Source organism: Hemicordylus capensis, chromosome 13 (assembly GCF_027244095.1).
Source record: "Hemicordylus capensis ecotype Gifberg chromosome 13, rHemCap1.1.pri, whole genome shotgun sequence".
In the NCBI taxonomy this organism is placed as follows: Eukaryota; Metazoa; Chordata; class Lepidosauria; order Squamata; family Cordylidae; genus Hemicordylus; species Hemicordylus capensis.
Window position 1 is genome coordinate 13,733,872 of NC_069669.1, and position 16,329 is coordinate 13,750,200.

The 16,329-nt window shown below is 47.5% G+C and overlaps 1 protein-coding gene across 9 annotated transcripts in view; it reads left to right on the plus strand.

Annotated features, from left to right (window-relative positions):
* LMF1 (lipase maturation factor 1) overlaps nt 1-16,329 on the plus strand; it is a 317,423-nt gene that overhangs the window by 5,627 nt on the left and 295,467 nt on the right. For 8 of the 9 annotated variants that reach the window (XR_008311949.1, XR_008311948.1, XR_008311945.1 and 5 more), the window contains exon 3: nt 6,941-6,951. Coding sequence is in view for 4 of the 9 variants with exons in the window: in XM_053275923.1 (XP_053131898.1) it covers nt 6,941-6,951 (11 nt within the window). In the remaining 5 variants the exon portion in view is untranslated. Of the gene's footprint in view, nt 1-6,940; nt 7,008-16,329 lie in introns of all 9 variants that reach the window. The other variant, XM_053275924.1, reaches the window with a different exon arrangement.

Genomic DNA, 16,329 nt, shown 5'->3' on the forward strand with positions numbered 1-16,329 from the left:
GCCAATTTATTCTTTTTAAGTCCTGTCTTATTTTAATTTTTGAAGCATTTATCTATTTGTTTTGGGCCCGAGACTTCAGATCCCAGACGCTGTTGACTGGCGCACAACTCTTTTCAACTCTGGTCCAGCTGGCGGGAAGGCTGTGTGGAAAGGAAGCTTCAGCAGAGGGACTGTCCCCAGGTTTTCCTCCCCCCCCCCAATTATTTTTTTGCAGTCCGAAGCAGGAAAGCTTTTGCTGCGTGTGCATCTCTGTGCCTCAAGGGTCTGTCTCTTTCAGGTGACAGCCTTGTTCCCAGGCAGTGACGTTCACGTTTTCTGCCTTCAGGGGATCGTTTCTGGAGTGGCATGTCCGGCAAGGGGACTCCTGCGCAGGTGTCCAATCTGGGGGATATTGTCGAGTGCATGCACAGTCTCTGTGGGGCCCTGGCTCGGATGATTTGGTCCTGGGATACTGTGGATAGGTCTTGGCGCACATCCAGATGTTTCTCTTTGGCTGCACAAGGCCGGGAGTCATGGGCAAGCTGTCTTGTGGGGATCTGGTCTGCTATTGTCGGTCCTTTCATTGAGTAGCACCTAATAAGCTTCCAAGGGTCACCAGGGTTCACAGGAGCAGAGTATAAGGAGAGTCTTGCTAGATCAGGCCCAAGACCGATCAAGTCCAGCATCCTGTTTCCCGCAGTAGCTCACCACATGGCCCCCGGAAGCCACACCAGCAGGAGATGAAGGCCTTTCCCTTCCATTGCTGCCTTGCAAGTGGTCTTCAGAGGCATCCTACCTCTGAGCTTGGGAGAATCCCAAAGCCGTCAAGGCCTAGTAGCCACTGATAGGATTGTCCTCTGTGAATTTGTCTGCTTAAAGCCATCCAAGTTGGTGGCCAGCACCTTCTTGAGGCTGAGAATTCCATCAATTAATTATGTACAGTGTGAAAAAATTCTTCCTTTTCTCGAACCTAAATTTCCTGGCAATCCGTTTCAAGGGGGTAACTCCTGGTTGTGAGAGGAAAACTGAATCTAAGACTAGAGCCCCCCCCCACCCGTTCTTTGATGTTAGAAATCAGGGGGGTCATCTTAAATTCAGAGTCGTCTTCCTTTTGGGTCAGTGTAGGTAGAACTTGTATTTATACGGGTTACATGTGGCTTTTCCAGATAACATGGATATTTGAGCGTTTGTAACTCATAGGAACATAGGAAGCTGCTTTCTAATGAATCAGACATTGGCCCATCTAGCTCAGTAGACTGCCTGCCCAGACTGGCAGCAGCTTCTCCAAGATTTCAGGCAGGAATCTCACTCAGCCCCATCCAGCGATGCTGCCAGGGAGGGAACTTGGGACCTTCTGCATGCAAGCAGGCAGGTGCTCTCCCCAAAGTAGACCCCACACATGTAGACTCCCATTCAAATATAAACCAGGGTGGACCCTGATTAGCAAAGGGGACAATTTATATTTGCTACCACACTACCAGCTCTCCTCCCATTGACCTAATCAACTTGTATTGTATAGTTGCAGAGAGGTGTGATCCGGGAGATCTCTGGTTCAAATCTCACCCTGGCCATCAATTTACTGGTAAAGTTGTGCCGTCAAGTTGATTTTGACTCCTGGTGCCCGCAGAGCCCTGTGGTTGTCTTTGGTAGGATACAGGAGGGGTTGACCATTGCCTCTTCCCGCGCAGTCTGAGATGATGCTTTTCAGCATCTTCCTATATCGCTGCTGCCCGATATAGGTGTTCCCCATAGCCTGGGAAACATACCAGTGGGGATTCGAACCTGCAACCTTCTTGTTAGTCAAGCATTTCCCTGCTGCGCCACTTAAGGTCTGCATAAATCTGCTTGTCGGGGATAGGTACCTGTGCCCTCTAATAACTGGACCATCCACAGCACACAGAGCCTATCTCCAACTTCTCTGTGAACTGAAGTTCAGAAATGGCTGCAGTCTCTGGAATTGTTTGTTCAGAAGAGAGTGCTGGTGTGTTACCTTCTGTGAAGCTCAGCACAAGTGAAGGAAGACATTGCCTCTCTCCCAAGCGCAAGTCGGAGGAGGAAGAGGGCTTGGTGGCAACCAAAAATATTACTTGGCTACGGTCACCTTAAGTGTTGCAGCGGGGAAATGCTTGACTAACAAGCAGAAGGTTGCCAGTTCGAATCCCCCCGGTACTCTATCGGGTAGCAGCGATATAGGAAGATGCTGAAAGGCATCATCTCACACTGTGTGGGAGATGGCAATGGTCAACCCCTCCTGTATTCTGCCAAAGAAAACCACAGGGCTCTGTGGGCACCAGGAGTCGAAATTGACTTGACGGCACACTTTACTTTTTACTTTACTGTGCCAAGTCAACCTCTGTGGGTCCCTGCTGATTTTTATCCCCCCTTCTCATCCCCTCCCCCTAATGGAGGGCAACCTGCCAAGGTTCTTGCAAGGATTGCTGAGATGATAACAACAAGCACTTGGGTCAATCAAAACTCTAGCTGGTGTTGTTGTTTAAAAGCTTTTGGCGAAAAGCAAAATATTTGCTTGGGGACTGTGTGTTTGGGAGCAGAAAATGAAAGGCTGATTTGTTGGAGGTGTTTTCAATTTGGCTTGCTATATAAACCTCAGCTTTTCGTCCTAAACAACAATAGAGCATCCCTTCTCTTTATTAAATTTGCCTGCGTCTTTGGCAGCCAGCGCCACGCATGGCTTTGTTTATCGTGGACCATGCATTGCATCCTCTGTTCCTCTTCCTCTTCTCCCCTCTTCCTCCAAATGGAGAAAGGATTATTTCTAGAAACTTAAACCAAGAGTTAAAGGATCTCAGGGGGGTCATCCTTCCTGTTGAGGAAGCCGATTTTGGCACCTCTTCCAGATACCGTGGTAAGGGGCGGGGAGCGGCGGCAGGCGTATCGGTTTCAAAGGATGCGGTGTGCGGCCGATACGACATATTAATGAAACCAAGATTAGTACCATGTGATGCTGCTCCCTCTTTGCCATGCAGGCAGGGGCTAATGGAAAACATACATTGGGCTCACCAAATTATAACTTAGTGACGGCTTATGTCAGAGAGGAATAATTTTCATCCTGTCTTGAGTTGCCTTTGCACTGATCCTGCATGCTGGACCCGATCCTGCAAGGATCCAAGGCTGTGGAGTTGAAGTTTAAAAGGGTCCAGTTCTCTGCTGAGAGAGGAGCAAGTGGGAATGGGGAATAGTATTTCAGCATTGGAATCAGCATTTTTTTAAACATTATTTTTCTGCTTCACAACACAATAGAGCATCCTTTAAACAGGAGTAAAAATGCAATAAAACCCATAAATCGATGCGATGTAGTAAAAAGTGGAAGCAGAGCCAACAGCAGGGGGAAGTGGGCCAGGAGGAGAAATCAAACGGGGAAAATAGCATGCAGCTAATGCTCTGTGGAAAATGCTTTCCCCAAATGCTGGGAAAAGTGGAAGGCAAGAGAAGACGAGGGTGACCAGCAAGGTGGATGGACTCGATCACGACAGCAATGAATGCACCACGGAGAGGCCTTCAAGGCCAAGTTGAAGGCAGATCATCCTGGACAAAATCTATGATGTAGTCGTTAAGAGTCGACACCGACTTGACGGCACTTAATCAATCAATCAATCAATCAATCAATCAATGTGTGTTCTGAAAGTTTTTAAGAATAATGACCACCACATACTTACAACCAGACCGAATCATAATACACATCGTGCTTTTCAGTGTTCAAAGCGCTTCATGCCATTTATTATTGTTTGTTTGTTTGTTTATGGCTATGTGAACCGCTTTGGGAACTTTGGTTGAAAAGCGGTATATAAATATTCGCAGTAGTAGTACATTGCCTGGTTCCCTGTTGAGTAGGCTGAGGTGATTACCTCCCTATGGCGGATGGAACGAAGCGTCTTGCCTCTGGCGATGTAGTGATTTCATGACAGAAGCAAGAGTCGGACTTCCTGATCTGTTAGCCACTGTGCCAGCAGTTCTCAGACCCGGGTCCCCAGATCTTGTCTGGCTGCAGCTGAGAGAAACTCCAGCCTGCAAGCCTTGGAGAAGCCACTGCCAGTCTGTGTAGAGCAGGGTTCCCAACCTGGGTTCCTCCTGAAGTTGCTGAACTACCATTCCCAGCATCCCCACCTACAATTTATTGTAGATTCCATGCATTTCTATGGCCCTTTGGAAGAAGGGAACAGAGGAAGCTTGGTCCATCCAGCTCAGTATTGTCTACCCAGACTGGCAGCGGCTTCTCCAAGGCTGCAGGCAGGAGTCTCTCTCAGCCCTCTCTTGGAGATGCTGCCAGGGAGGGACCTTGGGACCTTGATGCTCTTCCCAGAGTGGCTCCATCCCCTAATAAGGGGAATATTTTACAGTATTCACACTTCTAGTCTCCCATTCAAATGCAAACCTGGGCAGACCCTGCTTAGCAAAGGGGGCAGCTCATGCCTTCTGCCAGAAGACCAGCTCTCCTCCCCGAAAGGCATTGGGCTCCTCGATGGATTTTTCGTTGAAGCAAGAGGTTGAAGCAAGCTGAAAGATTTGGTGGTCCCCAGCAAGATGGGAGTTGCTTGACTTTCTCTTCTCTTTCACCCCGGCGGGAGTAATCGTGTAAACAGCAGCCGAGTGGTTACCTCAGATGGTTGGAGCAAAAAGTTCCCTAGAGAACCGGAATGGCCTGCGGATGACCCCAAAGACTCTGCAAGAAGATTCCTTATTTGTGTTTGGAGGAGTTGTTACTTCAGAACAACAGACGCCGTGAGCCTTTTAAAAAGGAGATATTTCTTTTTAGCGCAACGTTCTCCTTGTTTCCAAGCGTGTGTGTCTTTGTAATTATAGGGCAGTTCTTAAAAGATCGGGGACCACAATAAAGTGGCTCCAGAAACCAGACGGGTGCTTTCGTTTACTGCCCTTGTAAATGTATTTCCTTCGCTCCCCCCCTGCCCCCCGCCCCCCACAACCACCACCATGACCACTGTGGAACGCCAACAGCCTAGCAGCAACGAAAACCATCTGCCGGGGATGTTACTTAACCCTCTGAAGTGCTTTCAGCTTAATAGTGTGTCAAGAATTGATGGCAAACTTGGATGGTGCCCTGGTCTTTTGTTTTGTGTTTGCTTCTGATGGAAAGGGAAGCGCTCGTGCTCAAGGAGTGCTTTGATTTTGTTCTTGTTTATCTTTTTGCTGCCCTCTCCAGAGACTTTAGCCGGACTTTCTTGAGTTGGTACGAATGGCAGGAATTTGAGTTTCGGGAACCGGGAACAAACATTCTGTTTGGGAGGCACTTATTGAGCAGGGGGTTGAGTGGGGCTGACCCTGACATTGAACTGGTCCCAAGGAGGCCGCCTCCATGTCGGAGGAGTGCTGGTCTTGTGGTAGCAAACATGACTTGTCCCCCTTTGCTAAGCAGGGTCTGCCCTGGTTTGCATTTGAATGGGAGACTACACGTGTGAGCAGTTGCGGCAGGAGGCCAGCGGTGGCCCAGGTACTGCCTCTACCATGGCCTCCCTAGCCCCGCCCCCTGCATCTGACATCAGATGCAGGGAGCGTTTAGCCACGCCCCCACACCTGATGTCAGAAGTGGGGTGTGTGGTTTCACTCCCAAACAGGGCTGTGCGGCCCCTTTGGGGAGCGAAATCATGCCCCCCGTGTCTGATGTCAGATGTGGGGGGGGTGTCGGGGGCCACAAGGTGTGGCCCCTGAGGGGTGGCGGCTGGGGTTCTTTGAACCCTCTCACCCAATGGTGGCTCCACCCCTGTGTGTGAGCACTGTGTGATATTCCCCTTAGGGGAGGGGGCCTCTCTGGGAAGAGCACCTGCAGGCTTGCATGCAGAAGGTTCCAGCTTCCCTCCCTGGCAGCATCTCCAGGATAGGGCTGGGAGGGACTCCTGCTTGCAGCCTTGGAGAAGCCGCTGCCAGTCTGTGTCGACAGTACTGAGCTAGATGGACCAAGGGTTGGACTCTGTAAAAGGCAGCTTCCTATGTTTCTAGGCGAGAGTTCAGTACTGCAAATAAGAAAGACCAAAAATAAAAAATAAATGTTGGCAACATGCATGTTCAAAGGTGTGGGCTGTTTGTCCTTGGAGAGTGTCCGTCCATCCTGCCTTTCTATATGAAAGCAGCTCATGCAAAAAAAAAAAGTTATAAGTAGAACGGATGGAGCCCCCTTCCGGTGTTAATATCCAGGTCATATGAGCTCCCCTGTTCCTGTTTTCAAGATAGCAGATCACAGTAAAAATGGCCCAGCCACCCTAGGATTTCCTCCCAAGCACGCTAGGTTTGGCTTGTATTCAGATGGGTTCCCAGATGTGGTTGGACTACAGCTCCCATAACCCTCAGCTGCAGTGGCCGAAGGCCCTCTGGAGTTGTAGTCCAACAACATTGGGATACCCAAGCTTGGGGTCCCCCGGACTGATGCAATAAGAGCATCATAGAGTGAAGGCACTTGGGTGAATCAGGATGCAACCCTCTATACACACTTAGCTGAGACTAAACTCCTGTGGTTGCAGTGTGGCTAGCTTCCGAGTAGACATGTCTAGGATTGCATTGCAAGTGAGCATTTTTTGCAAGGAGGGTGAGAAATGACTGGCATGGGGAGACGTAATTTTTAATGCCAAAAATGTTAGCAAGAAAATGGTGAGTGGCTTCCACTCGGCTGTGGCCGCAAAGGAGCTGCTTATCACGGGAATCCATCTCAATAACACACCCTTTTTTGCGTGATCAGAGGCTGGATTCATGAGCTGTTCTGCCCCAGAGGTTTGGGAAGAGAGCATCCTGGCTTTTGTTGGGCTGGAGCAGAGGGCCTTTTGAGACTCCTTACAGCCTTACCATTCACTTAAGTGCTTTTGAAAGGAAAGCAAGTGTCTGTGAAATGGGAAAATAAATAAAAGAAGCCTTCCCTGGTTACCTAGCACAACGTCTAAATATATATCTACTTTTAACCCACATTTTAACACTTTCCCTCCTATTTATTTTGCAGGTATTCCTTTGGTAAGTGAGCATAACTCAGAAAACCCTCCAATAGTTGCTTTCCATGCACTTTTGGGGTATGTAATATTTTAACTTTTCTCTGTCACTCCTCTTCTTTCCTAGGGGGATCCCGTTCTTTTCTATGGCTCTGAGAATGGGGTGGGGTTCTCAGCCAGTTCAGGGGCTGAATTCATGACTTCTGCTCGGATCAGAAGCATTTCCAGATTAGGCTGAGGATTTGATGCTTTCCTATGTTGTTCCAGCCCCTTTCCAGATATATGCATGCATTTACATATTTTCCAAGCCAATCAGACGTTCAAAAGTCAAGCTCCATCTCTGCTTCTCCTCTCTCTGTCTCTCCCTCATTGCTTGCTTACCTAAAACTGAGATCCAGGCTGCCTCCTAGATATTTTCCCCAGGGCATTGAGCTGTTCTGGGAAGAACATCTAGGTTCCAAGTTCCCTCCCTGGCTTCTCCAAAACAGTGCTGAGAGAGACTCCTGCCTGCAACCTTGCAGAAGCTGCTGCCAGTCTGTGAAGACAATACTGAGCTAGATAGACCAAGGGTCTGACTCAGTATATGGCAGCTTCCTATGGTCCTGAATTGGATCACGTCTCTTAGCCTTGCTAATCAACCCCTTTGTACCTCATGGGGTTCCCCTTTTCTCTTCCTTCTGGCTTCGGTTAAGCTGCTACTTCTGAGTTGGGATTAATGACATGGAAATGCTGAATTTCTCTCTCTTTGGTGAAGAATGCAGGAAACCCACAGCATTTTGGCTGGGTTAGAATTGTGGCACACGGTCATTTTGTCACCCTCGATCTGTTATTGTCCGAAGGCATTTAAATATTGCTGACTTCTGAAAACCCCCACTTTTGCATTCGGTAGCCTGGACTTCAAAGAATTGTCTTACCAGTCCCTGTAGGGATCCTTTGTACATGCTGAGTGCTTCCTGTTCCCTGGCAGGAAGTGGGATGATTTAAAAAACATCAACAAATACGTCCCCAAACTTTGGACTGACTCCAATTTCAAACAGAAAGCATCGTAAAGGTTTCATAATAAAAATGCCATAGAAATACTTAATGACATGTAGGCAACTTAGCCTCTCCAGCGGTTGTTGAATTACAATTCTCCATTAAATTGTGACTGGGGATGATGGGAGTTGTAGTTCAACAGCAGCGGCAGGGCCAAGAGGATTCATCATTGCATTGCTTGCTTCTAAAATATCATATACAGGTGAAACTCGGAAAATTAGAATATCGTGCAAAAGTCCATTAATTTCAGTAATGCAAATTAAAAGGTGAAACTGATATATGAGACAGATGCATTACATGCAAAGCGAGGTAAGTCAAGCCTTAATTTGTTATAATTGTGATGATCATGGCGTACAGCTCATGAAAACCCCAAATCCATAATCCCAGAAAATTAGAATATTACATGAAACCAATAAAACAAGGATTGTAAATAGAACAATATCGGACCTCTGAAAAGTATAAGCATGCATATGTATTCAGTACTTGGTTTGGGCCCCTTTTGCAGCAATTACTGCCTCAATGTGGCGTGGCATGGATGCTATCAGCCTGTGGCACTGCTGAGGTATTATGGAAGACCAGGATGCTTCATTAGCGGCCTTCAGCTCTTCTGCATTGTTTGGTCTCATGTCTCTCATCCTTCTCTTGGCAATGCCCCATAGATTCTCTATGGGGTCAGGTCAGGCGGGTTTGCTGGCCAATCAAGCACAGTACACTGTATACTTTTCGGAGGTCCGATATTGTTCTATTCTACAATCCTTGTCTTCTTGGTTCCATGTAATATTCTAATTTTCTGGGATTGTGGATTTGGGGTTTTCATGAGCTGTACGCCATGATCATCACAATTATAACAAATTAAGGCTTGACTTATCTCGCTTTGCATGTAATGCGTCTGTCTCATATATCAGTTTCACCTTTTAATTTGCATTACTGAAATTAATGGACTTTTGCACGATATTCTAATTTTCCGAGTTTCACCTGTACAGGAGTAAAAAGGTAAAGTTTGCCATCAAGTTGATTTCGACTCCTGGCGCCCACAGAGTCCTGTGGTTTTCTTTGGTGGAATACAGGAGGAGTTTACCATTGCCTCCTTCCATGCAATATGAGATGATGCCTTTCAGCATCTTCCTATAGCGCTGCTGCCCGATGTAGTACCAGTGAAGATTCGAACCGGCAACCTTCTGCTTGTTAGTCAAGCATTTCCCCACCTAGCTTTCGTCTAGCTCCGACCTTACCATGCATCGCCAAATATTTTCCTAAAGGTATATTTATATATCTACAGATCCCTACAGGTATTTATATATCATTTTCCAACAACAAAAAAGTTAGAACATAAGAAGAGACCTGCTGGATCAGGCCCAAGGCCTATCAAGTCCAGCATCCCATTTCACCCACTGGCCCACCAGATGCCTCTGGGAAACCCACAAGCAAAAGGTGAGGGCATGCCCTCTCTCCTGTTGCTGCTCGCCTGCAACTGGTACTTAAGGCTGGAGGTGGCCTACAGCCACCAGACTAGTAGCCATTTAGACCCGTCCTCCGTGAGTTTGCCCAAGCCCCTTTTCAAGCCGGTTCTCAAAGCCGTTTACAAAGAAAAAGAAAACGAGAGGATTCCCTGTCCCAAAAGGATTCACAATCTAAAAAGGAGCACTTGGGCAGCGGCAACAGCCACTGGGAGGATGCTGTGTTGGGGTTGGAGAGGGCCAGTTGCTCTCCTCCTGCTAAAGATCAGCGGGTCACCCGTTTCTAGTCGGTGACGGCAATAAAGGAATCCGAATCTGAGAGGTACCCCTTCAAAAGGTGCCTCCGCTCCGTCATCCGCAGCTTCCGCAGGGAGGCTACTCGGCCACACCGCGCATCGAATAGTCTCAGGGGGGTGGGGAGTGAGTTGTGGGTTGCCACCCGGCCCGTGCTCACTGGAGCAACCTCTCTGCTTGTTGCCCTCTCCTCCTGAAGCTGAGCAATATGGAGATTTTTCCCTGGATAATCAGCTTTCTTCTTTGCTCTGGTCTCGAGCGGCTTTGCTGCGATAACCAGGGCCTCGTCTTCAGCGGACGCAAGGCGTTCAGAACTGCCCCACTGGACGAAATATGCCCCCCCTCCCCACAACGCAAAGCATCTCTCTTGCCCTCGAGGCTGGAATGTCTCCGTAGCTGTGTGGCTACCACAAAGCCGAGCCTAACCGTGTTGGTCACGCCCGGCTGTGGCTGGGCTCCCCTTGACCGTCTCCCGTGGCCCGGCTTCCTCCGCAGTCCTCCTTCCCTGGGGGGGGGCGGCCCCTCTTCTGCCCCAGAGGTGGAGTTTAACAAGAAGCACCTGTTTCAAAGCCTGGCAAAGGATTGTCCAGCTGTGTGCTGTGCTCAGCTATTTCCTTGGCTGGGTGGGTCGTGAGAAAATGCTCGCCACTTGGAGGGCTTGTTTGGGAGCTGGGGTGGATTGGTCTCTCTCTCTCTCTCTCTCTCTCTCTCTCTCTCTCTCTCTCTCTCTCTCTCTCTCTCTCTCTCTCTGCCCCGCCACCACCCCCTTGTCCATCTTTTTCTCCCATGGAAGCCAAACATTATTGTAGCCTCAGCTACAGATGGTAGAATCCTTTCTGCCACCGAAACTTCACCCAGGTAAAGGCAGGTTCACCCATGCTTGCAGCGGAGTGTGGGAATCGGCTCCATTTGGAAGTACGGGAGGAGAGCTGGCCTTGTGGCGGCAGGCCTGAATGGTCCCCTTTGCTAAGCAGGGTCTGTCGCGGTTTGCGCTTGAATGGGAGACTACATGTGTGATCACTGGAAGATCTTCCCCTTAGGGAAAGGGGCCACTCTGGGAAGAGCGGCTGCGTGCTTACATGCGGAAGGGTCCAGGTTCCCTCCCTGGCATCGCCAAGCTGCCGCCAGTCTCTGCAGGCCATATTGAACTAGATGGACCATTGGTCTGACTCAGTAGAAGGTAGCTTCCTGTGTCCCTCGGGTTGTGTGTTCGAATCCCTCCTCTGTAGTGTCAGATGATGTCAGGTAGGAGAGCAGGTCTTGTGGTAGCAAATGTGACTTTCCCCCTTAGCTAAGCAGGGTCCACCCTGGTTGCATATGAATGGGAGACTACATGTGTGAGCACTGGAAGATATTCCTCTCAGGGGATGGGGCTGCTCTGGGAAGAGCATCCATGTCCCAAGTCCCCTCCCTGGCAGCATCTCCAAGATAGGGCTGAGAGAGATTCCTGCCTGCAACCTTGGAGATGCCGCTGCCAGTCTGTGAAGACAATCCTGAGCGAGATAGACCAATGGTCTGACTCGGTATACGGCAGCATCCTATGTTCTTATGTTGATGCAGATTTGTAAGCAGATCATCCAAGTGAGTTGCTCATGAGGCGAAAGGCACTGACCCTGTCTGCCTGCTTCTCCCCCCTCACCCAGATCTCCAGCTGCTTAAAACGAAAAGATATGGGAGATCCGACTCCTCATTTTCACTGCCTCTCCCAGTTTGGTCTTTTCGTTTTTCTCTCCAGCCAAAACAAAGCTGTTTGATATGCAACTGCATTTTGCTTGCATATTATCTTTGCTGTGTCCCCCCTCCCCCCCTGCCCCTCAGAACTGTCTAGATTTATATTGCAAGCTTCTCTGCTTAAGTTGCTCTTTAAAGCACCAAGTGTGTTGATGGCAGTAGATATAAACTGCAGATAACAAGAATCTGAAGAATCTAAATCCCGACCTCTAGAGTGCTTTTAAGCATTACGCCTGTGCATTAGCGTGGCTCTTTTTCTCCCTTAGAAATTTGCAGAAACGGAACAAATGGCCTGTTGATTATTCCTCTTGTTCATGTATGACTGGGAAACTCCCCCCCGCCCCCCCCTTCTGCCTTATTAAATCTATTTTTCAAACTGTCACTTAGCCGGCCCTTAGTGACAGAGTCGGATGTTTATGCGGCCCTGGACGCTGGATCGCTGGTTTCCAATAGCACAAGCACTTCACGCCAGCCGTTGTGAATTAAATACTCCTGGCGACCTCTTGCCCTCTCCGCTCTTAAATTCATGCTTTAAAAACAGCTTAATGAGGGGTTTACTGGCCCAATTGAAAGTTTTTATTAAAACCTATTAGTGTGCTAGAGTAGCCCGCATGAAGGAAATGATTAGCCCAGGCCGACTCGACTCCCTTTCTCAGCTGGCCCCCAGCCATGCCAGGTTCCTGCTAAACTGTTTCCAGATCTGTGTTAACCCTAAACATTGCCATTTGCATGGGATTCAAATCCTTCGGCTTAATTTAGAGCGTTGTCACTCTCCCCCCCGACCTTCCCGTCCCCCATCCTGCTTCAAGAAAATATTTGGATTTTAATTTTAATTAGAGGGGTTTGCAAAGGACTGTTCCCCATGATCTCGGCCTGATTTGTTCCTCATGCATCAGTGTTTTTAAGTTCCACTGATTTTCCAGGTTCTATTTATTTGTGTTTCTAGATAATTTTTATTATACAAAAGTGTATATTTTATAAATATGTATTGAACCACATATACAGCATCACGACTGACAACTAGCCATTCCTTCCAGAGACTGTTATTAGTGATGGCTTCATTGTTCATTGCTGACTACTTTTAGAAGAAAATTGGATGAGGTCTACTTGGAATGCCAAAATCTATTTATTTATTTTTTATTTTATTTTATTTAACATATTTCTATACCGCCCAAACTCACATCTCTGGGTGGTTTACAACAGAATGGTTAAAACATTAATTAAAATAAAATAAATGATAACAGAAAAGATTGGCACATTGCAACAATATAGAAATTTTAAAATATCTTAAAAACAATGTTTTTAAAAATGTTAGTGACAGCTCAAGTTTTGATTGCAAAGTATTGGGAGCAGAAAGCTGCATATATTTTAATAGAAGTGGCGCATCCCACAGATTACCTAAACTTCCTGTTGTAGGTTTTCATATGGGTTTAACGCCACCTAATGGCGCAGTGGGGAAATGACTTGACTAGCAAGCCCGAGGTTACTGGTTCGAATCCCCGCTGGTATGTTTCCCAGACTATGAGAAACACCGATATCGGGCCGCAGCGATATGGGAAGGTGCTGAAAAGGCATCATCTCAGACTGCGCGGGAGGAGGCAATGGTCAACCCCTCTTGTGTTCTACCAAAGGCAACCACAAGGCTCTGTGGGCGCCAGGAGAACACCGACTCGACGGCACAACTCAACACAATATGCCAGAAATTCAAGTAAAGTGGAATGTCACCAAGATTCCATCAAATCTCCTTTAACAGGATCTTACATTTATGATTTTAATGTAGGATCTTATATATTGGTGCCCTGCACTGCACACTTCTGCACCATTGTGGGAAGATATTTCCTTTTCCAATGCTTATTATCTTTAAGATATTTTTGTCAAAGAGTCTCTAGCAAGGCATGTCTACTCTGAGCAAAGAGGCATCCTTTAAAAAGGTGATTTCCTTATATTTAGCAGCGGGAGAGCAACTGGCCCTATCCATCCCCAGCACAGCATCCCTCCATTGGCTGTTGCTGGGGTCTGCCTTGTGTTTCCTTTTTAGATTGTGAGCCCATTGGGGACAGGGAGCCATTTTATCTATTCATATCTATGTAAACCGCGTCGAGGACTTTTATTGAAAAGTGGTATTTAAATATTTGTCGTATTCGTATTCGGCTACTTCTTCATGTCTCCAGGATTTAGCTTTGGGGACCAGGACATTTTCTGAAGTTCCTACTGGAGTGAGAAGTGACGGGAATAATATTTATACAATTTCTCTTCTGCTGCAGTATCAAAGAATCACACTGGACCTTTTAAACCTATTAAATGTTAGTGCTTCCCGGTAATGTTGATTGGGAAAGTGTCCCCCCATCTGTTTTTCACACCGTTGTCTAATTCTCATGGTTCATTCAGTATATTGTAGAGAGTTCCCTGAGTTCTGCCACTGAGCTTCCCAGAAGTCCCACCAGAATTATTAAAGGCTTGTATATGCTAGATTGTTTAGCCAGCCTCTGAAGAGAGTCCCCGAATCGTCAGTATTGAAATGGCGTTCCTCTTTGGCTTAACTCTAAAAATTATCTAATTCTCCCCTTCCTAATGCATTCCTGTGCTGTATTAGAACTCCTCCTTTGTGGGTCTCAAATAGGGTTAACCAATGGCGCTGTAGACAATGTTCTCTGCCACTGGATGTGGTGATGGCCACCAGCTTGGATGGCTTTAAAAGGGGCTTAGACACATTCATGGAGGACAGGTCTATCCATGGCGACTATTGATGGCTATAGGCCAGGGATCCTCAACATTGGGCCCCCAGATGTTCTTGGACTTCAACTCTCATAATCTCCAGCCAAAGGCCACTGGGCCTGGGGATTATGGGAGTTGAAGTCCAAGTACATCTGGGGGCCCAATGTTGAGGATCCCTGCTATAGGCCACTTCCAGCCTCAGAGGCAAGTTGCAGTTGCAGGGGAGCAACAGCAGGAGAGAGGGCATGCACATAGCTCTTGTTTGTGGGCTTCTCAGAGGCATCTGGTGGGCCACTGCGTGAAACAGGATGCTGGACTCGAGAGGCTTCCTTGGGTCTGATCCAGCAGGACTACTCTTATGTTCTTGTGAGATAGGGCGGGAAGGAGCTCTTGAATTCCTTCTTAGCCACAACCATGCTTACAATCCCAGGGGATTGTTAGGGAGTGTTGATGAAACGAATTGGCCTTCTCAAGCCATAAAGCTCCTTCTGCATCCCTGCTAGCTGACATCTGCATTTACCTCCAGCGAAGTCACTCTGGGATGCCACCTAAGGGCGCAGTGGGGAAGTAACTTGCCTAGGGAGCCAGAGGTTGCTGGTTCGAATCCCGGAAACACGTATATCGGGCAGCAGCGATATAGGAAGATGCTGAAAGGAGGAGGCAATGGTGAGCATCCCCTGTAGTCTGCCAAAAGAAAACCACGTGGCTCTGTGGTCACCAGGAGTTGACAATTGCATTGTGAAGATGAATTTAAAATTATGCTGCTCTTTCCCCACAACCTGTGGAGATGAGATTGAAAACTCTTGGTACAAACCACCCCTCATCTCCCTAAAGCTCTGCAGCAAAACTGAAAGCACTTTGTAAACGGTCTCTAGTGGGAAGGGAGGAAGCAAAAGATTTTGGTTGAGTTCCCCTGCTTTCCCTCCACCCAAAGCCATGTGGGAGCTTATCCAGAGCTGATAGTGGACCGTTATGAAATGTTGAGACAGATCTTACCGGAAGGCATTGGCACCCACTTCTCACTGGAAAGAAAATCTCATAGAAGAAATGGTTGTCTTCTCAAAGAGGGGGTGGAATGAACTTTTAAAACTGAAACCTTAGGATATTTAAAATGTTCCCGATAACTCCGTGCATGAATACCCACGTCCAAGGGCTTGCATCCACAGACTGTGGGTTTGATGTAAAGCAGAACTGAAGTCTGTTGACCAGGGAGGAGAGCTGGTCTTGTGGTAGCAAGCATCCCCTTTCCTAAGCAGGGTGTGCCCTGGTTTGCATTTGAATGGGAGACTACATGCGAGCACTTTAAGGTATTCCCCTTAGGGGATAGGGCCCTTCCAGGTCCCCTCCCTGGCATCTCCAGATAGGGCTGGAAGTGATGCCTGCCTGCAGTCTTGGAGAAGCCGCTGCCAGTCTGTGTAGACAATCCTGACCCAGACGGACCCATGGTCTGACTGTAGAAGGCAGCTTCCTGTGTTCTTACCTCAGTCACTGTCCCAGATCCTCACTCCTCCACTTTCTCTAGTGAGTGGAAAATATCTTGAAATTCTCATGAAGATATCTGTGTTCTTCCCCCCCCACACCTCTTTTAGCACCAGATCTCTGCATAGATATCTTTACCCCTTCAAATCGTTAGCATAATTACTGCAATCAAATGAGCTACTTTGCGGTAATAGTTTTAATGGTAGTTTTCGCTCCTAATATATATTTCTTTTAAAACCAGCATTTGGCACCTCTCTGCAGCAAGATGAAGCTCAGCCGTGTTCACATGTCACAAGACCTGCTTAAAAAGTAGCACGTCAAATTCTCCTGTCGATGTCACACCCCAGCAGTTTTGACCAAATGCTTTCAGACATCTCTGTCATTTCAGCAGCTAAGAGGCTGCACTTTGGTGGCGGGTACTTACCAGTCTGCACCTTGATAGATTTTTTTTTTTTTTTAAATTAATCAGTCTCCCACTTCAAGTAAAAACATATCTGAGTGGCTAACAGAACCCATCAATACACTCATAAAAAGGCAACATTAAAGAACACCAAAAAATAACAAGCACAAGATCAACAAACCACATTCAAAAAACAGGCTCCTAACAGATCTGGGCAAATGAAAAGCTGTTGAAGGGATAGTGGGATAGCAGACTTTATAACCTGGAGTGAACTGTTGTTGGATGCAGAGTA